The sequence below is a fragment of the Ictalurus punctatus genome, chromosome 2 (genome assembly GCF_001660625.3).
Source record: "Ictalurus punctatus breed USDA103 chromosome 2, Coco_2.0, whole genome shotgun sequence".
Taxonomy (NCBI): domain Eukaryota; kingdom Metazoa; phylum Chordata; class Actinopteri; order Siluriformes; family Ictaluridae; genus Ictalurus; species Ictalurus punctatus.
The window spans coordinates 11,567,574-11,594,819 of NC_030417.2; the positions used below are offsets into that span (position 1 = coordinate 11,567,574).

A 27,246-nucleotide genomic window follows, 5' to 3' on the forward strand; every position below is an offset into this window, starting at 1 on the left:
CCAGTTAAATTGTTTAATCAGAGACAGTTTTCAATCTGCATGAATCCCACTTCCAAAATTGATATAGCATGAGTTTCAGATATAGCATTATAGCACAGGATTATCTTTCTGAAAAGATTAAGAAATATAAAGTGCATTTTAAGAGTTATTATTGGAGTTTACCAACTTATAACTGTTTGTTTAAAAAAAAAAAAAAAAAAAAAAAAAAAAAAAAAAAAAAAAAAAAAAAGGTTTGTGGACTGATGGCATGGCCCATGGACTCCTTCAATGTATGTTTGAGTGTGAGTATAGAGGATTATGGGCATTCAGTATATACATCTGTTGGAATGTTCCCCATACTAATCAATAAAACAAATACTTCAAGCGACATGATTAACATTTCACAACCAATTCAGAATGTTTTCAAAGGAAGTGAACAAGTCGACAAGCTGATTCACTTAATGCTTGACAGTTCTAAATAAAAGAGCAGCAATATCACAACTAGTGTGTAGCCTATTTAGCTGACAGACAAGGGGTAGTCAGAACTTAAAGCTACCAATCATTGTACTGTGTTATGTGGTTTGCCAATGTAAAAGAAATTATACAATTATTTATACACACACATACACACACACGTGGTGTGTATGTATGTGTGTGTGTGTGTTTTTGTGTGTGTCAGAGAGAAAACCCAATAAAACAAGTTTGACTGGAAGTATATGAATATTTCTAATAGAAAGCCATTTACATATGTTGTTGTTCTTATTACGCAATAGTAAAATCCATGCTTTACTTAGCAAAGGCATTCACAACATTAAGAAATTTTTTTTTACAATTTATGAAACAAGATACAATAAATATTATTATAGAATTGATGCTGTACACAAAAGCCATTTCATTTCACTCATATAAAAATATGTTTTAGTGCAACCGTACATATATTGATACTTCACATCATTTAGACTCCGGTGTCCAAAAAGACAGCAACCTGCATTTAATACAAAGCTGATACACAAATTTTTTGACATATTTACATGTCTTCATGTTTTATATGCTTATAAGAATATAAGCATGAATGAAAAAAGGCACACAGATCTGTACACTTTAGAGTACCAGACAGAGTTCATAAGCAATTTTGGTCAGGCTCATATACAGGTATAAGTTAACATATAGGTTATTCTCTAACATTTTAAATAAGAAAGTAACCATAGTTAAAACAGCAAACCAGGTTATAAAAGGCATGCTACACTGTACATGTACACTCTAGTATTTGAGTGTGACTGTGTATGCGTAAACATACAGTATGAGTGTAATGTACTGTCCTCCATTTTGACATTATTCAGCTGTTGTCAGTCATTTGTTGTGCTGGATGGATTCTTGCTATGGCCCTGTGGGTCGGGTGACCTCTCTGTAGCCCCTGTAATGTAAAGAGTGGGACAGGCTCCTGTGGGAGCCTTTGATGTGGCAGACACCCCAGTTTCTGTGTTGGCATGCCTGAACTCTGAGCTACTAAATTTCTGAATCCCCCTTGCTGTACTCTCTTGCTGGGGGGTAGGAGAATGAGACAATGTGTGCTGTTGGATCTGCTCGATGGAACCAGCCACCTTTCCTAAGGGTTCCTCTGAGGCAATGCGCAAAGAAGCAATGGCCTTAGTGCATGTCATGATGCCTTCTTCTTGCTTCTTACCGTCATCTCTGGACCTCTGAGAAGAAGGTGAGGGGACTGAACTTACAGCTTTTGGGGACAGGGCCATTTCTTGTGGTTGAGCTGAATCCTCTGCACCTTGGGTGTTGTTAGATTCACAACCCTCTGAGAAGCGGAAAGATGTCTCGCTGGACTCCTCTGATGTAGCTGTCTTAAGAGGAAGGCGAGCGGGGTGGGCCAGGCCTGGCACTATTTGGATTCCACCAATTGGAATCATAGGGAATAGTGTACGAACCTGTTGTTGGGAGTGGAGGGGAAGATGGCTAAAAAGACCTTGGTGTGTAGAGGGAGCTCCTGTGCTGTGAATATCTCCTTGTGGATAGCAACTCTTCCTCTGATTCTAAAAAAATATTAGTCAGGTAATTAGCTTAAAGTAATTAAAGTAATATGCTATGCAATATGTTTTCTTTTCTGACATGCTATGCAAATCAGAATTTTTTTAATTGATTTAAAATATTGGAACATGTGACTGACATCTGTTGCCCAGGTGTTCCCTGTTAGATTGATTGATTGAAGGCCAGAGTGGAACAAAGAACACAAAATTTCTGGAACCGGGATTAAAAACATACAAAACATACCAGCTTTGTGCAAGCATGGTGAAGGTAGTGTCATGGCTTGGGCTTGCATGGCTAAAATTGGGAAAAATTTATCAGTCCCAATGTTAAAGCATCGGGCATAGCCAATACAAAAATCTTTACTCTGACCCACTTTCATTTGGACTCTATCATGATTCGACCTCGGCTAGTCCTTAGACTCGACAATGGCAGTCTTGACTACAACCCTACCTTTAGTCAAGGGCCTGAATACTTATCTTAATTTAGATTTTAGTTTCTGATTTGTAATAAATTCAATACATTTTATACAATTATTACTTTCCTAAAAAAAATTATCTACATGTTTTAACTTGGTCAGTTTGGATGTGCAGAAAATTATTTTATTACAGTCACAAGTATAAGTTGTTGCCCTCAGGGAGACGTTACAGGTGCATCAAAACAAGGACTAGTAGATTTAAGAATAGTTTCTTCCCGAAAGCTATTACCATTATAAACACATACATGTACTGAGTTCACAGCACATGTATATAGTGTCTCAAAACTGTGCATTTCATAGTACCTCCCCCATAGACCCCAATATCTTGTTTATATATCTTGTTCATTTATCTTGCTTATCTATCTTGCTTATCTATCTTGCTTATCTATCTTGCTTATCTATCTTGTTTATCTATCTTGTTTATCTATCTGTTTATCTATCTGTTTATTTTTCTTGTTTATTGAATGTACATGTTTGCACGGAACAAAAAAAGGAGTGGCTCTTAATTTCATTGTACATGTGTATAGTGACAATAAAAGGCATTCATTCATAATACTGATAAGACATAAGAGCATAACAGAAAATAACAGCATGAATTATCAATTTCAATAAAAGTCACTTACCATATTCATTTCTGAGTGGCTCCTGTTCTTTTGAGCCACTGAAACCATTTCTCTATGTGGATGCTGGTTGAGTGTCCAAGGTCCACTGTGAGGGTGAGGTGCCCTTCTGGGAGACAATGGTCTCAGTATGCCCTTGTGGCGGCCTCTGGGAGACAGCTCACGTCTGTAAGAGAGATCTCTTGCGGGAGACACTGGACACCCTGTATGGGAGATAGGTGAAAGGAGGCTTCTGGGGGACATGTCTCTCCTTGGAGACAGATCCTTTCTATACATATCTCTCCTGGGGGACAGAGGTCTAAGGGGGGATGCCTCCCTTCTTGGTGACAAACGACCCCGTGGGGAGAGGTCCCGTTTTGGGGACAAGTACCTACAACTCGGTGAGGGCTCTCGAAGAGGTGAGGAGTCACAGCTAGGTGAGGACAGACGAGAAGGAGAGAATTCAAAAGAAGATGAGCTATGCTCTGGCGACAAGCCAGGGTCTTCACCCATGGAGCTAGGCATCTCCAATCTGTTTTTGGGGTCTTCACCCAAAGCTCCTTGCAGCAGTTTCTGGTATTCTGCCATCTGGCTCTCTCTAGTCTTCTCACTAGGCACCATGAGTTGAGTGATTTGAATACTGGGCAAACTAGCATAATAACCAAACAGTGGCTGCTTCGAAGCTGAGCCTAATGGATCAGGGCCAGTGTCATGGGATGCAGCAACTGCAGTGACAGAATGTGAGGGGATGACATAGGGCTGTGGGCTTGTGCTTCGAGAGGGTGTCTTTGGTGTTGAATCACCATCATAATCGTCATCATCATCTTCATCCTCATCCACCTCATCACCATCTTCCTCAGCCCCATCTGAATCATCAGCATCTGAAAATTGGTGCTCCGCCATGATTTCTAACATGCCAATCTTTCCAGTATCTCTTTGGATCTCCTCAGCAGTATCTGAAGAAGGAAAAAAAAAACCCTCTTAATTGTGCACTAAAGAATTAATTGGGCTATTTCAAATGAATGCTGGCAGTGTAAGGGGTCCTCTTTTCAATTAAGCTAATATAATTTATTCCAGAATGTACAGAACTCAATATGCATCACATTATTGGCTTTTCTCAAAATAAAAACATACCAACTCCCTCCACGTCATCTATACATGTCACCGACACCCCAAGCTCCAAGCATTTCTTCATGTGGGCTTTTGACTTCATGTGTTTTGTCAGGTTTCCTGAAACCAGAGTTTAAGAATTTTAAAGACGGGGCAAGGATATGGCTGGCCTTTCAATACATCAATAGTAGCAAAATTTCAATTAGCTTTTTCTATGGCACAGTAAATATCTGCATTGCTATCTCAAATTAAACACCTTAATTCAGATCTTCTTTCGAACTATACATATGGACAACAAGATATTTGCAATACATAGAGGAAGAAACCTACCTTTTGTTTTAAAAGCAAAGTTGCAGAACTTGCAGACATATGGCCTAACGTCAGTGTGCGTGCGAATGTGTTTCTTCAGCATGCTTGGCTTTTTACAGCGGATACCGCACTCTTCACATATGTATTTTCCCCGACCTCTGCCCCGCACGTAAACATAGTCCTCATTGGATTTGTACCTGAATTTAACATATGGTTACGTATTTAAATTATGTTGTTTCATTTATATAAAGTGAATATTTAAAGAAGCTGAACCTTCTTTAAAAGCATTAAAATAGTAGGTTTTCATGTCTCAAAGCTTGCATTAGCAACATACAAGGTTGCAAATTCATGTAATTGATCAAAGTTATTCAATTTATCTTGTGGAAACATTAAATGTATTCAGTACTACTTGTTTACAGAAACACCATCCAGAAACTGGAATTTCTGTGTCACAACCACATTAATATTTAATTGGACTTCAAAATAGGGAGCCAAACAAATCCCAAGAGCTTGTGGTTGGATATACATATACAATGATGACACAAATCTGAACATACCCTCCTTCAAAGATTTTAATGCGTGTAGGTTCAGCCTGCTTTGATGAAGCCTCCTTCTCTCCATGGTCCTCTCTCAATCTGTCCCTTGAGATTACCCCTTTAATTTTCTTTCCCAACTTGCCAATATCCAGCTTCATGAGCTCTGGCTTCATCTATAAATGTAAACCAAGAAAATATTACATGAAGATGTTTCAAATTCGAAACATAATAGAGAATAAGTATTAAAACATACATAGTAAAGTGGTGTGCACGTTTCATAGCTATGGGGTCATAATTTCACTTAAATTACATGTGTTCTTTTGACTTATTTAACCAAGCCTCTGGAATTCATTACCTGCTCAAACTTCTGCTTCCACGACAGGGATGAGACAAGTTTTCCAGTCCCTGGCTGATACATGGCAGCCATTGTATAAGTTTCTGTGTTTCTCCTCTGTTTGGAGCAGAGTAATGCCAGGGTTGCCTTGGTGCTGAGGCTGAGTGGGTTTGGGTTATAGGAGCTGACACACCATGAGCCATAAACAGAGGTTAAGGGAGTTGTCTGAGCATAGTTTGGCTTGGTGTAATTTAGGTAGCACCAGCTAACACTTGTTGTTGTACGTAGACTTGGAAACTGAAAGAACTGATCAACATCTGCTAAGTCAGTGAGCAGGAGAGTGCTCCCACATACAGCACCACCCTGACTGGCAGCAAGTTGCACCAACATGTTTACTGGGATCTTGGTCTGCTTCAGTTCATCTTGAGTATCACTGGAAGAGATCATTGATTCAGGGCCTGAGATGGTGTCTGGAGTGCCTTTGTCTACATCAAGCTCCTCTGGGGACTCAACTCTTTTAGAAGTGTTCATCACAATTTGTAGAGGTGGAGTAAAACTTTCCTTTTGTGGCACATCAGATGCAGAGGAGAATATAGATGATGGGTAATTAGCTGGTGGAGATGAGGACATCCTCTCTAGATCATCTAAGTCATCTCTCTTTAAAACATCAGGCTGTGGTGATGCGTCACCATCATTTGGTGCACTTGAATTACTTAACTCAACTGCACTTAGCTCTTTCACTATTTGACCATACATCTTTTCCTCCTTAATCCGTTTCTGTTGCTTGTTTCCAATAAAAAGTTCAAGACTACTGGCTGGTGACAGCATTCTCTTACTCCCTCCAATACTAGAGGAGGCATCTGTAGTTGAAATAGTTCCTGATGTCAGTGACAACGGTATGCCAGTATTCAGTCTTCCAGGTAATGGTTCAGGAACTTTCCAAAGTGGATATTGCAAAGATCTTTCTGGATGACCTAATAGTTTTGATAAATTGAACCCTATTGGGTGTTTTGAAGATATGCCCGTAAGTGAACTGGTAGATGTATTGTCTGAGCCTATTAATCTGAGAGAAGTAGTACTTTGAGCATGAGTAGCAAGAATTTGTGAAACACTTGTGTACATAACACTACCATATGATGGCACATTTGTTTGAATTCTAACAGGAACTAGCATTCCAGGATGTGATGGCTGTGAACCTACATTTTGAGTGGTAAATCCTGGCTGAATTTGCTGTGAGAAAACTGAGTTTGTGGTGAGCACTTTTGATGAAGTGCCAATAGTTTGTGGAGAACCTCTTGAGACATAAGGATATGTTTGACTTGCCCCATCAGTATTTGATTCATTGTGCACCTGTATTTGATGAAGAGGTTGGTGGGATTTCTGTACATTAGGTTGTTGATTTGGTGGTCGGATATGTAATTTCTGCAGCTGATGGATACCTTGGTGTTGCCTGGGTCGTGTTGAGTCAGTATACCAGACCACTGTCTGAAAAAACGGTGATGACACCAAGCTACTTGGAACTGAGGAGTGGTGCATTACATCCTGGCTCATGTGCTCATGTATTGAAGCCTCACTGTCTGTTGACAGTTGGCCTGGCAAGCATGGTGACTTTTGCAAGTCGTCTGATTGGCTGTCTTCACTGATGCTCTGCTGAAGCAAGTGATATGATCCTCTTTTTTGCCTTACTAGATCACTTCCAGCTACAAGGTGTGGTAGAGCAGTTAGAGATGAGGTGCCTTGCCAAGAAGGTGAAGCATGGGGGTCAGAAAGCTCTTGTTTAATGTTTAACTCAGAGCATTGCTCTTGAGGTACAACTTCAGGATAGACACTCAGAGATGCCTGTCTAACCAGATATCCACGTCTACGTTCCTTCATGGATGATGCACTTGCATATAACTCCCCTTGTCTTGAATTGGTTGACAGACTTCCATAATCAAATGATTTGCTACGAGTTTCTGGGACCTCAGTAGGTAAACCACAAGGTGACTGTTCTGATGAGGAGCGACGCATCTCCTTGTGATGGCCTGGTATTGACAGAGAATGACCACTCCCTGGTACAGTTAAAAATTCTGATTGTTTACTAAAATCTTCTTGCTTGGTTGGTGACACTGACTTCATGTTATCCTCTCTATCAAATGACATTGAGAAACTTGAGCTATGGGACAGGTTGCTCTCCTGACTTGGGCTCCTTGATAGACTGGTACAGGTAGACTCGAAGCTTGATTCCCCAGATGAGTGCTCCATGTCTGCAAGACGCAGACGTTTTTTCTTTGGAGGCAATTTTTCTGCTGGGAGTTGGGACAGAGTCTCACTCCTCTGTGGCCACTGGAATTCCTCCACATGCTTTTCTGGTTCTTTAGCTGGCACCTCTGGTTCTTTCTCTGGTTTATCTGGTTCTTCTGTGACTCTAATTTCAGGTACTTGAATGTTAGGTTGCCGTACAAGTTTGTGGGGCATATGGTATTGCTGACTAGGTGAAATGGATGCTAATTCACTGTCACTTTGCTGTTGATGCTCCATGCTCTCAGACCTCAGAATAGAGTCAGGACTCTGCACATCATCATTGTTCTCAGCGTCAGACTGCTCAGACAGTTGGCCAACAGGCTTTTCTGGATGATAAGATTGATGTTCAATTGACTCAGTCTTTTCAAATGAGTTTGGCCTGCTAAGCAAGTTAGTATGTTGAATAACAGATATTACATTGCCAGCAGCCTTTCGGTCTGTATCTTGAACAAGCACAACATCCTCTGGATGAACAACTTTATCAAAACTTTCCAATGAATTGTAACCACTGTACATGGATCCTCTACCTGTATGGGCAGCCACTAAAGTTTCCTGACTACCTTGTTTTAGATCATAGTCCCCAGATGTTTCAAGAGACACATTTTTCATGTCATCATACTGCCCAGGACAATCCTCCTCATCACCAACACTCTTTTCTTTACGACGTTTTCTTGTGGTCATCTCTGACATTCCAACCTTTGTACCACAGCTGCCATATGCTGTGCGCATTTCAGGACAAGCAAGTTCTGATCCTGAGCCTTTGAACTCAGACATCAACTGATCTCTCTCCCCCATCTTCATAGCTGCAAATGGACCTCCCATTTTGCCATAGTTCTCAGATTCCCCATGCTCAAAAGCAGCCTGTCTTCTCAGTCTCCTTAGACCAGCAGCCCCTGGATAAAATACATCATCTGGAGACATCATTTCATCAAAGGAGTGACTCCCTCTCAGAGCTGATGGAACATTAAGATTGGTAGGGGATGATGTTGGCATTGAGTTACTTCTTAAAAGTGGGCCTGTCTCAGAAGGAGCTTCCAGGAGAGCACCTCGAGGGTACTGCTTTGGGTCACATGCTGCAACCATTTGTGTTCCTCTGAAAAATATGTGATCCTCTGAAATCTTTCCCATGTCCATTTCTATCATGGCAGATTTGTTTTGCGAGTCAGGACTAGCAGTAGCAGTCATTGTAATGGGATGTCTAGATCTGGAGATGGGTCGGTAATACCAAGATCTTCCAAACATAATCTCTTCGTATGTCTTTGCATTGGTGTTAGGTGGACTAATCTGCTGTTCAGCACTCTCTGAGCGAGAAAAATAGCCAGAATCTGTGCTACCTTTACTGTGTGGACTCAACAGATTCAGAGACTGGTCTGAGTCCTGGCCTTTTTTATCAGTGAGTCTTAAAGCAAGTCTCTGTTTGACAGTATGTGACTCATCTCCTTGGACCATTCCTCTGATATTGGATCCCCTAATTTCTGTGAATGGGGTACACTCGATGGTTGCTGATGTAAGCCCCTGTTTAGGAACAATTAAAATAGGCACTTTCATAGATGCCATGGCCAACTCTTCTGCCGAGTCTGCATATGCTGGTTCACCACCTTTATCTAAAGGACCTTTGTTGGAGTCAAATGATATCTGTGGTATGGAGCTACTTTTTTCCGGGTACATGGCCCCCTCTGCAGTTTCTTCGTCAGTGTCAGTACTTTGATCTCCATCAGACTGTACCTCTGTTTCACCAACTGAAGATGCTTGATCAATGTCTGTGCGAGTTGCCAGCTCAGAGAAGGGTACAAGTCCAGCTTTAATAGCATGAGCATGAGACTTTCTATGCTTATATAAATTACTCTTGGTTTTGAATGAAAAGCCGCACGGTTCACATGGATAGGGCCGTTCCCCTGTGTGTGATCGTATGTGTTTTTTAAGCACACTGGGCTTAGCACATGCCCTTCCACAGTACTGGCAAATGTACTTGCCTGGCTTCTTGGGTTTCTGCTCCTTCTTATGTCCTTCCTCTTTTTGCTCAGAGCTTGACTGTGAATACTGGCAAAAAGCACTAGGTAAACTTGGCGACTTCTGACGGGGGAAAGCTCCATGAGAATGTGAATGCACAGAAAACACATCATCTTGTGGCAGAGACTGCAATTTGCCTGGGAAAGGCCAAGCATGGGGCTCCAAACCAGGTTGTGACTTTGTACCGGTTAGGAAAGGCTTCTGTATGGGCTGCTGTGGGTATGAATGTTGTAACTGATAGGAATAAGACCTGGGGAAAAAATGACTTTCTGCAGATGATTGAGACTCTGCACCTAAACGCAGCTTTCCAGAAGCTGCAATAACCGTCCCACTGATACCACTTTGCAAGCTTTCTGCGTAAGTGTTTCCCTTTGTACCAGTGCAGGGCTCAGAGACCCACTTTCTTTGTAAAGAGTTTTTCTCACGTGGTTCCTTGCTGCATTTCTGTCCAGCAGCTGTTCCATGTGGCTCCATTATTCTGTATTTCAGTTTTGTTTCTCAAGGTACTGTTTATTAAATTGCATTCAAATATATAGTCATGCCAGGTGATTTAATAACAATGGCACTTAAACAAAAGGTCCTCCATTTCCATTTTCCGAATTGATCCAGATTTGAATTTTTAAAAATGAGTTTTTTTTTTAAAACCAAAAGCCAAACTTCTTTGTATCAATTATTCTTTAGGCATGGTTACATTCATTAAGTATTTTAGTTTCATCCAAGTCCACGCTGACTTCTCTTATCTTCAAGTCTTCCTTAGGTATCTACAAAAGATAACGAGAGAACACAATTATTTTTAATATATACAAATAATGTTTTGAATATAGTTTAGTTTATGCATGCTATTGCAAATGTAACATTAAAATATTTTTGACTAAATATACTGAATGTTCTGTAAGAGCTTGCTATTCTAATAAGCATGTTAAATCTTGTCAATGAAAAGAAACAGAGAAGCTGACACCCTTTTACATTTCACCATTAACAACCATGCCCACTCATTTTCTAAAAAGACACAAATGTTTAAAAATAGCCTATGGAACACAAGTGACGTTAATGTCAGATGTGTGTGGGTGTCTAAAGGCACAGAACTATGAAGAAATGATGCCATGTTCATTGCTCTGTTGTTTTTCTGCTTAGCCGTGTATCAAGGCTTAAAAGTAAACATGTAAGATCTTTCAAAATAAATGTTTTTTTATTACACACTACTACAAATCTTGAGTTTCATTATGTCCCCAAAAGACTCAGCATGATGCTAAAGCAACATGTTCTATGTGCTTTTTTTCCTCATCTCTGTGAAGCTGCCTGTGAAATAGTGAGGAAACTATGTGACACCGACGACTGGGGGCTGGAGTGAGCACTAAAAATAGCACAGCAGAAAAGCCAGTGGTTTTTATAGTACCTGAAACTTTAACTTATAGTTTGTTTTGTTTTCAGTTTCTTCCATTCCTGACACAGGAAAATATGTGCTCACAAACCAAGAATCATGAGTTTGAACCCACAAGCAGCAGCGGCACAAGGGTTTCTGGTTTTGGTGTATAGCAGGTTTGTGTAGTTTTAGCAACATACCCATTTTTATAAATGATAAACAAGAAAGAGAGCAAGAGAGAGCAAGAGAGAGAGAGAGAGAGAGAGAGAGAGAGAGAGAGAGAGAGAAAGTGAATGCAGAAGAATGTGAAATACTTCTAAAATAGTGCACATAAATAGCCTAATTAATGCATAATTAAACAAACATTCAAATTCAAGCTCATCATTAGATCATTTTAAACATGATTTTCAGTACCTAATGTTCACTTCCATTTAAAAGTTATAATACCAAAACAAAATTATGATACCAGTGAACAAAGCAAAAACACCAGTCTATCGTAGGGCACCACAAAAACACACACACACACACACACACACACACACACACACACACACACACACACACACACAAACTCTCTCTCTCTCTCTCATATACTCATTCACTACTAGGGTGTAACCACTACATAGTGTAACCAATCCACTTGCCTGCATGTTTTTGGACAGTGGGAGGAAACCGGAGAACTCAGAGAACACCCATACAAAATAAGACAGTAACCCAAACTCAGGATCAAACCCAGGACACTAGAGCTGTGAGGCAGCAATGCTACCCGCTGCGCCACCATGCTGTCCTGATTCAAATATATCTTCTACATAAATTCCTTATCGTTTCTTATGCTTTTTTTCCCCACAGAGTGTCATTTTGCAGTTTTATAGTGAGCTCTGCTGCCTATATCATTCTGCATTAGAAAATATTTCCTTCTATCTTTCCTCTCCCCTTCAACATACTTCATAATGATCAGCTGGTAAAAAAAAAAAAAAGGAAGAAAAAAAAAAGAGAAAAAGGATAGCACAAGCTGTAGAAACAGAATTTAGCAACTCTATGTGTTTTTTAAAAGCCAGACCAAAAATACATTGGTGCACTTTTTCTGTGTGTGCACAGGAATGTGTGAGCAGGATATACACACTGTCAAGAAAATAATGATGTCTGAAAAGAATGAGTAAGTGGAAAATACACATGCTAAAGCGCGTGTGCACACACACACACACACACACACCCGTACACACACATACATACACACTCGTACGTATACACACACACACACACACACACACACACACACACACACACACACACACACACCCGTACACACAAGCAGATCAGATATTTTTTATGAATTAAGAGTCATATTCTGTAATATGTCTATATGGCTGTTCCAAATGGAAATTTAATCAAGCCTGGCTGTTTCTCTGGGTTTTTTTTTTTTTTTCCATACTAAAAAATAGTTTTGCAACTTCAAGACTGAAAAATCAGGAATGTGACACATATAATTAGATAACAATGCCTCACTTCTCGGCTTTAAGTTGATCCAGAGGTCAAAACAAGGAATGTATGGTCCTGGGGCTTTGCATCCCCACCCAAACAAGCTCTAAGGAGGAAGATGGGGTTACTGATGAGCCAGGATGGATGATCCAGATATCAGGTTCTATCTTTTCTCTGTTGGCCAGATGACATCCTGCCCATGATACCGAGGAGGTACGCTGTTAGCAGAGCAGGCAGAGTTGTTTTTTTCCTCTCTCTCATCATTAGTTGCATGACAGAATACTTCAACAACTTGTCTCCAATCAACGAGTATTTCACTGAAACAAAGGAACGGATTGGAGCGAGTTCTTGCAGAATCCTTTTTTAAAATTTATTTCTGGGTTTGTATGCGACTTTTTCTCGTCAAATTGAGAAATTATGCAAGACAAGCACTGATTTCTCTAGATTCGTGTTTTAAGTATTATCCAGCTCTTTTACAGTTCCAACTGGCACTCGCAGAGCACATCCGTGAGAGTCTGACTGAACTTCAGATCCTACACTGAAGTATCGTGTTCTCTTATAGCTGGCACATATTGTTTCACTGATTAATAATGTGTGTAAGAAGATAAAGAAGCACATTCTGCAAAGACAGAGACAAGCTAGTTAGCTGCCATCTTTCCTAGAATATTCCTTGGCTGAAGAATGGAAAGACATTGTAGCTCAGGAAGTTTCTAAGACAAAACCCTTCTCTAACAACCCACTAATAATATTCTCATGACACCTTCACTCATAATACTCAACATACACACCTTTCTTTTTCTACTATTCATCCTGTCTCCTCACAAAAGATGTATTTTTCCTCACCCAGCACTTTCCACAGTGTGTTTTTTGGACTGTGTTAGCAGGTCTGTGGGATCTATCACCCTAAATGTGTACAAGTCAGCCACCTGGAGTGTCCTGCTGACTCCTCATTAGAACCCGCAAGATGAAGCACAAAGTGATCCCTTGGCTAGGCATGGCATGCATCAGGGGAGGGAAACCAACACAGATAGGGAAGCCAGCTTAAATCACATCCAGATGGTCAGCTGATGGAAGTTACAAACCTCTACAGTGTCAAAAAACAGATTTATATTGCACATTCCAGGTCCCCGCACAGGCAAACGCAAGCTTACTGGAAGCAGACTGGAGGGGGAAAAAACTCACAGTTTTATTTCCTTTTCCACAAAGAAGCAGACTAACAAAAAAAGAGAAAGAACTCTCAGTGAGATATGTGGAGCAGAAAGGAAGCAATTAAATAAGATGAGGTATTTTTAACACCATGGCCAGGAGAGCTTGAATGTGTGTGAGTGTGTTTGGGTGTACATGTGCCTATTAGCGCTTTTGTATTTGTGTGTGTGTGTGTGTGTGTGTGTGTGTGTGCGCATGCATGTACAAGTGTATGAGTGCTGGAGAGAGAAAGTATGCGTGGGAAGCATCCACAGCCATCTCAAGATGGGGTGAGGAGTGTGGGTGACAGTTCCTGTGTGGGAGGGGAAGGCATGAATAACATGCAGAGTTATGTTGTTGATGAATTGTGTTATGAAAGGGGGAGAGTTACACAACGCTTGGTCAGAGTGGGCTGGGAGCGATGTCAGCCGGATTCGCAGCACTGCACAGCCCTTCAAGACATTTGGTCGAATACACAATTATCCTCCAGCTGCAATGCCAGGCACTAGAAGAAGGCAGGAGGGAGCCTGTGAATATGCCGGAAAAAGAAGGCATCAACAGGCTCACATTTAGGCAAATGATGGGCATTTGCTCTCAAAAAACATCTAACTACCCATGTGGAGGGGAATAGAGATCTGCTTGTGATCTGTGCAGAGATATGACAGTGTACATGATGCGATCCGCTAACCTGTCATTATAACTGTATTGATGATGATTATTCTGAATAATGCCAACTAGTTATCGAGTCCTTTCCACACGGTAAATTAAAACATTTTCAAATCATAACATAGGCCAATGGATGCACAAGCTCATAAGCTATTATCAGCGATTAGTCACTAAAATGTGGGCAAAGTCTAGTGTAGTGTGTGAATGTTATGTTCCCTTTCATCAACTCTGGAGGTCATTAGAACACTAAGCTGTCTTAAGTTGTCCTTAACGGTCCTTTTGGGGATGATTTTCACATGGATTCAACATTTCTACCATAGACATCAAGGCTCATGTTTGTATATCTGTGCTGAAATGTACATGTGCTACCGGACATAGCTAAAACTTGTATAGGATAGAGATATATGCTAAAACATAGGCTACATGTGTGCAAGCAGTATGTGTTTACACATGTGCATGTATAAATTGCATGAAAGTTTCCATCTATCTTACAGCTTTTCAATAGCAGCATTATTTATTACTTTAGCATCTGTCTTTGATAAAAGGTTGGTACAATAAATTGTTTCGAATTCGTAGAATCATTTTGATTCAAGCATAATGGTCTCTTGATGTGACAATATCAAATCAATGGACAAGTGAAAGAAGAAATAAACAAGAAAACAACCCTACAGGTTGATTAAACTTTGCATATGGCACAATATCAAGATGTTTCCTATCAATAAATTCATGACCTAATAATGTGATCATACTGCCATGTGTGATGGAAATATTCCAGTGAAAGCTGCTGGAAACTCATTCGTCTAGCTTTAAGACATAGCTTTATTGTAGAAGAGACAAGGAAGACGGTTTGAGAAAATAATCAATGACAAGCAAAAAAAACAAGCAATGGAAAACAACCAATATCTGTGGTTGTTACTCCCCCTCATATCGTCCCAAACCCATAAGACTTTCGTTCATCTTCAGAACAGAAATGAAGACATTTTAATGATACCTGGGAGATTTCTGACATTCCACTCTCAAGATACAGCGAGACCTGGAAGCGCTGCACTGTTTACAGCAGATGAAGAGGGACACTGTACACAAACTGAGTCACATAATAACAATGTCTGCAGAGTTGGACATAGATGAGGACTTGCATTTTTTGTCCACTCTCGCATCAGCACAACACGTGTGTGTCTTGGTTCTCTCATGATTGGGTATCAGAGATCTTGTGTCAGATATTTTGTGAATAAAGACTTAATTTGATTTTTTTTTTGCGCACGCAGAGCATTCATATCGCTTCATAAAATTGGGATTAAACCACAGGAGTCACATGGATTACTTTTACGTTGCCTTTATGAACTTTTTGTTTTGGAGCTTGAAAGTTTTGGATACTGGTCTGTAAATGGAGGGAAAGAAATCTCCCAGGTTTCATTAAAATGTCTTCATTTGTGTTCCTAAGATGAACAAAAGTCTTACGGATTTGGGACGACATGAGGGGGAGTAATTGAGGACAGAATTTTCATTTTTGGTTGAACTATCACTTTAATCTAGAAAATTTATACAAATCATTCAAGATTTTTTATTTTTTTTTTAAATGGTGTTCATCATTTTCTAGACAAACTTTATAACTCAGTGGAAAAATATGGTTATTTGAGAGAAGCATGACTATTACAATAAAACTAAATATTTCAGTTCAGTTTCACATGAGATGAGGTGTAGACTATTTTCACTAAGGGTATCCATCGGTGCAACTTCAAATGCTAAACAAAACTTGAAGTTGTTGCTTTTGCAGCTGATTCTTGAACCACAGGTTCTACATGTTGCAAACATAATTTTTTTAAGGCGAAAGCTACTTTATACATGTGAGCATGGCTACTGCAGAAGCGTCTCTGTCGTCAGGAAATGAGCACTCTTTTAACCTTCTCGTTGTCTAATGAAGGTTGACTGGCTGTTGAACTGGTTGAATATTAACCTTTGAAATGAGGATTGATGCCGATTTGCTGAAAATGTCTTGTTTGATGGGATAAAGAATAGTTGATGTTTGAAAATGTACCAAAGTCAAAGGGCTCGAGTCCAAGTGAAGTCACAAGTCATTGATGAAAGTCAAAGTAGAGTCACAGGTTTTCTTAATTTATGTTGAGTCGAAAGTCAGCAAATTTGTGACTTATAATATTGAGTATCTGTATTTGCATCTGTTTAGAACACATTATTGGTTCAATACGTACCGTATAATGTATTCATATTCAGTTACGTCCCCAGAGTATACCTACTAGAATGACCTTGCTGAGTCATGTAAACATATACAAACAGGCATCAAGTTGGATATTTTATAAGAGTTATTCATTTGTTAATTAAGAACTGGAATGTTTCAGAAATAGCCAGCATTACTTTAATTAAAGTAAAACAGAATGCAGCGTTATTGCTAATTTAGTCTATTTAAGCTGTCTTTAGGCACAAAAAAAATAAAAAAAAAAAAGATATAATTTTTGCTGACATTTTCATGCTTTAATTGCTACTGATTGCATCTATGGTGATGTCTGCAAAAAAATGTGCCAAGATCAGACAGTGTAAAGAAGTGACATTACAGGCCATGCTTTATGGTGTACAGCTGTAGTTGTTAAATGTACATTTTGCCTGGATGAAGCAGAGAACACTGTGCTACAAATGGGAAAAACAAAAGAAAGCAGGAAAAAGTGAGGCTTCATGTTGGTCTTAATTGTATATGGTAAGACTTTCCACTGGGTAAGACTGAAACCAGCTAGCCTTCATTAAATTTTCCACAACATTTTGCAGAAATGTCAGGAAACAGCTGTAGAGGCAGTGACTAACTGTCTTTCTCCCAGGATGTCTTTTAACACTATACTTCGTTGAAATGATATCCATTTTTCTCTTCTTTTTTTGGGTAAAAAAGGATTTTCCATCCTGGTGGTAGAACGATTTATAAATAGTTGTAAACTTTTAAAACAATGTAGCCTGTAGGTAGACAGACTAAAAAGATGTAATAACCTTGAATGGTTTCTAACAGTTTTTAGCCTGTGGGCAAACATATGTTTAACACACATATTCCTTTCCCAAGTTCATATCCAAGTCCATATTCTATCAACATCTACGTACAAAAAAACAACAAAAAAACAAACAAAACAAAACAAAACAAAAAAAAAACAGAAGAACTAAAAAAAATGACCAGAACAAAAGAACTAAGTGAAGATAACATTGCTTGAACAAAACAAATGGAATAATAATCACAGACAAATTGCAAGGATTTCCACTGGGAAGAGGCAAAATGTGTGAGTCCATGATTTCAAGTGAAAGAGTTCTGCCAATATGGTGGCCCTTCTAACCCAGAGCAGACTAAATAAATACTTGTAGTCACTGTCCAAGGTTAACAGCTCCAGATCTGGTGAGCAAACAGTTTGGTGGTGGCAGTGCTATGACAAGTAGCAGAAAAAATAAGGGCCCATTGTAGCTCAGGCTCTGAATTCCCAAAAGAAGAGCTGTATTGTGTAATTTTTACACATACCATAAAACATTAACTCATAAAACCTTTTTAATGAATAGTCCAGCTCTATGCATAAAGGACGCTGAGCAAATAAACCAGGAGTTTTATCAGTAGCAGTAAATCAGACATCATCAACAATGCACTTCTGCATCTGGGAAGTATGTGGCCTCAGCTACCAGCCTCGCCAGATGTTCTGGAACATGTATCTCTTTTTGCATCCCTTCTCTTTTATGTCCATACACTAAACTATATATACACCAGACCTAGCTCTCTAATGAGCTCCCAGGCTTTGGCTTGATCATGAAACCCACTGTAAGAACTCACCCAAAGAGTGCTGTGATAGAATCCTGGGAGAATGGGAGACGTGGAGGAACCAGAAAGGCCAGAAAGGATCCTTTAGCCAGGGTGCTGAGACTACATGGACCACTGTAGAGAGAGAAGAAAGGACAAGAGAAAGAAATATTATTTATTAATTACAGTGCAGACACATTAGCTTTAGTGCATAACTTTTAATTCTGTCAAAATGAACATTAAGCATGCACCCACAAAGGAGTAATAAAGCTTATTAATAATATGAGCATTTCTCTGCAGTTAGAACAACTAGAACTCAACGCCAATGGTGTGGACAGGGATGCCTCCACCACCATGTGTATGCCTGAAATACTGTTAAAATGTACTGCAAACAGAAGGAAAGCTATTGAAGAAAAACTATTTCAGATGCCGCACGGTGACTTAGTGGTTCTCCCTGTGCTGCAGGGGTTTCCTCCGGGTACTCCGGTTCCCCCCCCCTGTCCAAAGACATGCATGGTAGGCTGATTGGTGTGTCTAAAGTATGAATGGGTGTGTGAGTGTGTATGTGACTGTGCCCTGCGATGGATTGGCACCCTGTCCAGGGTGTACCCCGCCTTGTGCCCGATGCTCCCTGGGATAGGCTCCAGGTTTCCCCGTGACCCTGAAAAGGAGTAAGCGGTAGAAGATGGATGGATGGATATTTCAGATGCTGTGACCTCACTGTGACCTTGAGCCTCTTTGGATCTATTCCAAAATCTGTCTTGCTGGTTACGACGTTAACTCCATATACTGTAAATAATACAAACATTCACGAGAATCTCAATCAGACGGACAACCCGACAGTGATAAGAGATGATATACTGCAATTCAAACTGATGCGGAACCGTTTTTTTTTTTTTAGAATGTTTTAAATGTCAGTCTGATGAAAATAAAAGCAACCCATTCACCATCAATCCTTCCCAAATTCTCCATCATCCTCCATCCTACTGTACCTCTTAACCTTTGCCCTGAAGCTGACAGTACAACACATGTATACACAGTACAAGCACCTACAATACAACACATCCGGTTTGCTTTTTTTTAAAAAAGACAAAAAAAAAAAAAAAAAAAGGAGATTTCCCTTCTCATTCATAGAACAATAACATGGTGAACTATTCTATTGTCTGTCCAGCAGATGAGTGCTACTACCTCGCATTCCATTGAGGACATATTGTCACTACTGGCTTAGTAGTGTCCTTCCAACCTTCCAAATGACTGAGAAGTCTCCTTCAATGAGCTCTAGAGGTCAGATATAACACCTAACAAAGAGTGATTGCTAAAATGAACCACAGCTTCCATGATCCGGATTACTTTTAGCCAACCATGTTGCTCTAAGGCAAAAGCATAAGGCCAGAATCCATGCATATGACTCCTCCTCTTGTTCTTCCTGCTCTGGAGTGAACTTGGCCAGACACAATTTCACCATTCCTCATGGTTACAGATATTACAAACAACATTGTAGTCTGATGCTTCTGCAACGAGGCTGCCTCAGCTCACCCAGAAAAAAACAAGAGATTTCTGTGGAGTTGCATCACAACCTGTCATGGCGCTCACCCAGAGTAAACACAGGAAACAGGGTTTATCAAGACCGGAAAATCTCTCACCTCAAGTCACATGTACTACATGTTGACACAGAGGAGCTAGGTGATAACCAGGAGGGTTGTATCACAGCAGAAAGATCTGTATGAGGAAAGACTGCATGATCAGGACCTGTCTAAGGAATACTTAAAAGTGAAGATTACTATAAAAGGATAGAATAATCCTTAACAAAATGAAGGTTGTCTTGTGGGTAAGAGCCACTCAAATCTCTAAAAGGAAGGAGGTCTGGAGGAAGGCAGCAGCATGTTTTTTGCATTTTACACATTGGATCCTAAATGATTTGCTTAATGATGATGAGGTATACAGTGGACAGGATAAACACATAGATAATCCCATTTGTTAAAAGCTACTTTGATTGAAACATAGTGGGATCTGTTTGAGTTTAGAAATGTCCAGTTTTTTCATTTCCACAATTTGTCCTATTAAAAAAAAAAAAGAAAAAAAGAAAAAAAAAAGTTTCTCAGGAATGTACAACCTTCGCACATTTTATATGCTACAGTCCAAAACTAATAAATGCATGGATTCTATCTTGAATCGCACATCCTAACACTCTGGTCAATCTTTGGACAGGACTGAAGATGAAAATTCCAGATAGACTGTATTATCATGCTTTGTGCCACTCCACCTTCTTCCTTTTACCTTCCTGCGGAAATAAAACTCATTCAGGTTCAGTGTAAATCCGTGCTAATTTGTAAACGCGAAACTACATTTACTCCAGTGGATACAATTCATCACATGGTACTTGGCCCTCCTATTGCCTCACTTCTACAACATTATTCAGACTGATGAAAATTTAATATGAAGTAATACGGGAAAGTTGGCTAATTGTATCAGAGGACAGGAAGAGCCCTGGGGTGAGCCACCCCTGTCATCAACCAGTCTTCACTTCTAACTGCAACCATAGGAACCAATGAGCACCCTGTCAGATGCACCTGCTTCAGCCTGACATCTTCAACGCTTTCATAATTCTGTCTGTCTGTCTGTCTCTCTGTCTGTCTGTCTCTGTCTGTCTGTCTCTCTCTCTCTCTCTCCCCCCCCCCCCCATTTCTTTACTTCTTAACACACTAGTGCACTTGTCAATGTGCCCTAAAATACAATATTGTAAAACTAAATCCAAAGTGGCTTACATTACATACAGGACACAATAGAAGCGTAATGATGAACCGTTGAGGATTGAAGACCTTCATGATCCATTCTTCCGGTCACCAGCTCAGAACCTTGACCACTGACCTACCATTATGCTTTACAGCATGTAGGTCTTTTTGCACAGAATTCTCAAACTGCTCCAGCTGTTTTGTGCTCCTGACACACCTCAGACCACTGTCGTTGGCAGCATTGTTCTGCTAATGTTCTGCATTTCAATCCATCTGCCTTCTTCATAATTAATAAAAGTCTTGTTAATAAATACTCAAAACCCCCACTGCCTATGTGGTGCTTTAATACATTTTGTGGCTCTAGGTGTTCCGAGACAGTGTAATTACCTTACAATTAATGGGTCAAGTTAAAAATTTATGGCAGGAAACTGAAAAGAGTTTTTCTTTTTTTTTTTTTTGAGGAATGTCTTGGCCAGCCCAGGAGACAGCTATCCTTCTGCTCTGTCTTTAAATGTGGTGATAGTGGGGCAGTGGCAGATTCCACTCAAACATCACAACTGCTTCAGTGCAAACAATCTGATCAGCTGACTGATGTTCTCCAGCTGCACGTAATATCACGCCATCCTTTCCTTCCTTTCCTCACCCCTCTGTTCTTTCTGCTTCACTCTGACAACCCAGTTTAATGGAAAGAGCACAGCTGAGAGATGAATGCATAAGAGTGGAATTTGCAGCATAGCTGCAACAGACATCAGAGGATTGTGTTTTATTGTGAGCTGGCGAGTGTTCCCAACCGCCAGCGTTCAAGTATCACATTACTCCCCGCAAGAGCTGGGAACTTTGATTTCCTAGCGATACTGGCTCTAGCTTGGTAAAATTAGACCAAATATTGGGACAAGATCTGTAACAAAAAAAATATATATTCTGTGTGATCTTCCAGACATACTTTCCAGAGTCTTTGCCTTGGTCAGGATGTGTAAAAATAAAAAAATAAAATAATAATACAATAAGGGCTTTTTTAATGACGCTTCATAGTAGGCTTCTTGGCAAAAAAAATAAAATAAAAAAAATTAAATGAAAAAAAATAACCATCAAAATTTGATTCAAAGCAAAAAAAAAAAAAAAAAAATACTGAGGTTTAAACCTTTCATAAGGGTTGTTATGAGTTGATTGTGAAGGTGACTTTCATGACATCTTAAAAATGTGAAATGTTGTGAAAGGCATATCATGAATAAGGAAGTTTATGTTTCCAGTCCTAAACAGAGAGCAGTGCCACGTGATCAAGCACAGCAAACAATGAGGGTCCAGCAGGTGTAGGAAAAGATCCGGGCACCCACTCTGTAATCAACGCGTTAGGGAACAGGATTTGGCCTGTGACACATTGGAGACACATGGTGCTTAATGGGTATTAATCACAGAGTCGCAATCGCTCTGTACAAGGCACGTTGGCTGCTTCCAGAGTGGGTTAATCAGTGTCATCTTCTCGCCCCTTCATCACCACCCCCCTCCCCCCTTCCCCTTCCACATACAACTACGACTACTGTAACTCGAGCTCCGCAATCCAGATTGAAAGGGGGAAGTGGCATTTGCGTCAGGACATGATGTGCAGATCAAGGGTTTGTTTTGTTTTTTTGCTACAAGTGGTGCTTTTCTTCACATTTCCTGTTGGCGCTGCGTGTCAGCACTGAGAAGAAACCTTCAGCAGTTATAATCCTTCTCACAAGCTGAATTTAGGGAAGTCTCAGTGAGGTGATATCCACTGACATTACCACATGATGGATGTGCGGGGCAAAACAATACATTAATCATAAAATGCATAATACTCATACCAAGACTGCAAAATCTAGCCAGCTCTGTCCCTCTCTGACTTTTGATGCAGTGTACATACAGATAAATCACAATGAAGGACATGCTGAGGTCACTGAGTTCAGTGCCTTTTGTGGTGTTTACTGAGTCTGCCCACTTCTCTTTCTGGCATACTCTTCTGTAAAGAACAAGACCAGACTCCGCATGATATTACCATGAGTCAAGAGTATGCCATCCGTGCCAATCTTAGGGTTGTTATACAAGGCAAGGGACCTGGCGCTGTGTAGCATTCTGAGTCAGTCTGTAAAAGCCATCCAGGCCGTCTGTTCATTTTCCACTCACTTTCTCTCTTACATGCCTCTAACTACAATTTCTCTCTTTTTTTAAACGCAGATTTCTTTCCGTAAAGCACAGGTTTAAGAGCAGCCAGACTCTTCAGACTCTTCATTGAGAGTTTGACAGAAAGCATCTGGTCAAAAATGAGAGCTTTATAGCAATGTAATTAATGTGCTCCAGCAGTCCAGCTGTAGACAAGTGGCATATGCTATACAAGATGTCTTTTTTTTATAGCGTCCCTGTGCAAACACATTAAATGAAAACAAGGCTGGCATCTATTAACATCCAACAAAGAGGGGCATGAAGCCAGACAAAACAACAATGTAATTTTTCAGGCATGTTTGCAGGCTTTCCAAACCCTGAACTGAAATTAGAAAGGTGCAATCACTGAATTATTTTATAGGAACAAAACGCTGTAGGATAACACACTTTGTTCCTCAACTGTGCCGGGGTGGTGAGGTGATGCAAGAACATTGTACAGATCCTGTACTCAAAATGTTTGAGGACTCACTTATGGACTGAACAGTACAACTTTCATTTTCATTCTTAGTGGCTATACTACATGACCATAGCATGGGAGTGTGCTTTCCTTTCCATCCCAATAAGCATCTAACTCCAATGTGATTTATGAGGGAATGTCCAACTCAATAGGAAGAACTGTACAAACTGTTTAAAATGTTTTGGCAGTGCTTGTTGTAAAGACCCTCTCTGTGGGGGGAAAAAAACTGAACCAGTTCTCATTTTATGCTAATAACATGGGACCTGCTAAAAGGCATGCTGAAAGTGAAACTACCTCTAATCCTGCCTTAGGGAACTGATTCCTAAGCTGGAAATGTGATAGAGTAGAAAGGTCACAAACATACGAGAGTGGCCCATTAATAGGTTTATATACACAAACAGTGATTACACTGACGGTTCTGGTTGTCAGTCTTTTGGAAGGACAGCAGAGAAGAGCTTTTTTTCAGTAGGGATTAATAGTGCCAAGCCACAAGCTCAATGAAAGTACCAGGAGTGTAGAGTGTTCCATGAAAAGAGGAACGTTGTCAAGGCAAATAAAAGTCTAACAGGATGGCTTCCAGTAATCGACACAAAAGGAATCGTTCACAGTTCACGTGGACAAAAAAAACGCTGTTTCTAAACCCTTGAACAGACGAATCAACCTTATATTAAATTCTCAAACTATTGTAAATCTTTACAATAAGCCGTCTACTAAGGAAAAGAGGATAAGAAATCCACAAACACTTTAAAATGTGACCAGATAAGCAACAATATGCTTAAATTTGTACATTTCTAATTCAAGTTGAAGTTCCTTTAATTATAAGAACTAATCACAATATTGTTTACTATGACTACTGAAACATCACGCACCAAGAATTCCTTCTCTTTAGCAACTTTCTATTTACTATTAGAAAGAATTTAACTGTATGTGGTCTTAAAAATTTAACAGGAAGCACTTTAGAGAACACAAAGCCCAACATACAGCAAACATCTATGCTTCTCCCAATGACTGTATACTATACATATGGGGGGATGTCGCAACATGGTTTTAAAAGTGAAGCCAAGATATCGCTGAGGCCTTCTAGTGGTTGGCTGCAGTACAATTTTTAACCCTGCCCATTTCCATGCTAGTGAATGGGAAAGGAGCCAAATTTCTATTTTAAGTGAAATTATTTTTGGGAATACGTCATTTTTACAAGTTCACTTAACCTCAATATCTTCTCCAATAGTGTCTTATTGTTTAATAGTGTTTTATACAAGTTATCTGATGATAAATAAAAGGGCATGGTTGATGAGGTGATTGAAATTTTGGACATGACAGTCAAGTCTTATGAAAACACACACACACACACACACACACACACACACACACACACTTTCCAACATACCTTAAGCTTTGTAGCAAAGCCATGTCGTGTTCTGCTGTAAACTGTTCTAATTGACCATCAGCAGGGAATTCTTTGCAGTTTTTCCTCTACGTTGCCCATTTTGATCTCTAAGCTAACTCATTATACTGATATTATAACTAGCAAACCAACATGAGTGAACAAAGTGATGGCAACCAAAGCGAACACTGGCTTAATTTCAAAACAATTTATTGACTGTATGTATGACCTTAGTTACCACTCAGTGTAGCTTGGTAACTTTGCTCAACTGAGAGAACAAGCGATCTTTTTCTAAAATCAATATTTCTGCTAATTATTTTTATTTTGCAATCTACATATTTTTGTAAATAATGAATAACTCTTGTACTTGCCACTTTGAGTTAGCTGCTGCAACATCTTAAGCTGCACTTCAGGATTTGCAGCGTGCATGCTCCTAACCTCAATGAATATGTATATAACCAATATGGCTAAGCGAGAGGCGGAGACTCTGTCTGCCCGGGCGTATCTACTATGCAGACTCTGCCTCAAATTTGGCAAGACAGTGACTTTCAATTTGGCCAAAAAAGGCTTCAAAACTGCACAATATGGAACAACTGGCACCATGTTGTCCACTCCTAGCTTCTCCTGAATTTACATGGACACTGCTAAACAAATGGATACACTTGCCAGCAGCGAAATGCTGACTCACCACTGCAGCAGCAGTAACACTGGAATCATGAGCACAGTATTTACACCAAGCTTCTTTCTACTAACACCTGAACATACTATGACTCTATAGGCAATAAAAATGTAGATACCTAGAATACCTAGACTCTACAAAATATGCCATATTGGCTGCCCTCTCACCACGCCTAATAAAACAGAGCAGAGGGTGGCAAAACTGTGGCCAAGAGCACCAATCTGCCTCACCGTGGTGTTTTCTCTAGACCTCTGTCACTTCACTTCACCTCACAGATGGTGAAGGTCTGGCCTGTGGCACCTGTGCCTTTACGTAAGGATAATAACTCCTACGGCTAATAGTTCCTCCATAAACCTCTATAAACCTAATGATGCACTGATACTGATGGACAAACGGTCGATCCTAATCCAGCATCATACAGAGAAAGGAAGACAGGCTAAGAAAGGGGTTGGGGGTGTCTGGGGGGAGAAACAGGGGAAGAGTAGGGCAGAAAATAGGAAAGGAAGATGCAAACGGTGGATGGTTCATAGGATCTTGGGGTCATTTTATAACAACACACTAATGTGTTATGGATTTCAAGACACTTGAGTCTTGAGAATGTAGATGTGAAACCTGTTCCAGGCACGAGTCAGGTAATGGATTAAAAACTGTTCAAATACTATTAAGCAAAAATGGATGGAAATGGATGAAGTGGATGCATGAGTGAAATTTATTCCCACTGAAAAACCTGCACTTTGGTTCACATGCAATTCTAAGCACAATCCACAGGCAAAAAACCTTAGGATAATAATCGCATTGAAATGTTCTGCATGGAAAAGTCGTCTAATCGTTTTAGACATTACAGGAAGAGGCTTGGTGCGGTTATTACACTCCAGGGGAGATAGTCGTGAGGGTGCAGTTAATGATTGAAAAAAAATATTGTGTTCAAGTAAAACTATACAGCATAATACAAAGTGTATTTCATATTTTATAGATATAAATACATATATTATATATACATACATACATACATACATACATACACACACACACATATATATATATATATATATATATATATATATATATATATATATATATATATTATATATACACACACACATACACACACACACACACATATTGTATATATATTTAATCCTATAATTCTGGTGGTAACTATAACATATAATAGATCCTCTTTATGTTGCATACTGGTTCAGTTCAGGACATCTGTTTAAGTCATTTATAAATACTCTGAGTAATCTGGTTTCCCTACCAGTATGTCAGTATCTGTGCTTGCTTTCACTTAAAAAAATGTCTCTTTACCTATAAATCAAGCTGAATTAACGGTGTTTGTGTCAATTCCCAGGAAAAAATAGTTTTGGGTTTTTAATGGGTCAAACTGTTGATTGAAATAATTTTAACATCTTTCAACCTAGCTGCAATAATATTTTAGTTGCTTCACTAATGGAGACTTTATGTTGGGGGCTTTATGTTTATGAAGGGAGAATGTCAGCAACTCGCACTAACACAATGATTCTGTCTCCTTCTGCCTATATATTTTCAGAAACGTATAATTTTATATATATATATATTACACATTATATATTATATATATATAAAATCAAACTCATTCCTGGCCAATCACAAGCTCATGGAGGCAGGACTTCATTTAATACCCATATTTTATGGTA

The 27,246-nt window shown here is 39.6% G+C and overlaps 1 protein-coding gene across 4 annotated transcripts in view; it reads right to left on the minus strand.

The window, feature by feature from the left end:
* Positions 1 to 201: 201 nt before the first annotated feature.
* hivep2a (HIVEP zinc finger 2a) overlaps positions 202 to 27,246 on the minus strand; it is a 68,623-nt gene continuing 41,578 nt past the window's right edge. For all 4 annotated transcript variants that reach the window (XM_017492809.3, XM_017492791.3, XM_017492799.3 and 1 more), the window contains 7 exons: positions 18,171 to 18,272; positions 5,401 to 10,433; positions 5,067 to 5,218; positions 4,531 to 4,706; positions 4,225 to 4,320; positions 3,115 to 4,046; positions 202 to 2,021 (listed from right to left, as the gene is read on the minus strand). In XM_017492809.3, the coding sequence (XP_017348298.1) occupies positions 1,326 to 2,021; positions 3,115 to 4,046; positions 4,225 to 4,320; positions 4,531 to 4,706; positions 5,067 to 5,218; positions 5,401 to 10,146 (6,798 nt within the window). In that variant the 5' untranslated portion in view covers positions 10,147 to 10,433; positions 18,171 to 18,272 and the 3' untranslated portion in view covers positions 202 to 1,325. The remainder of the gene's footprint in view (positions 2,022 to 3,114; positions 4,047 to 4,224; positions 4,321 to 4,530; positions 4,707 to 5,066; positions 5,219 to 5,400; positions 10,434 to 18,170; positions 18,273 to 27,246) is intronic.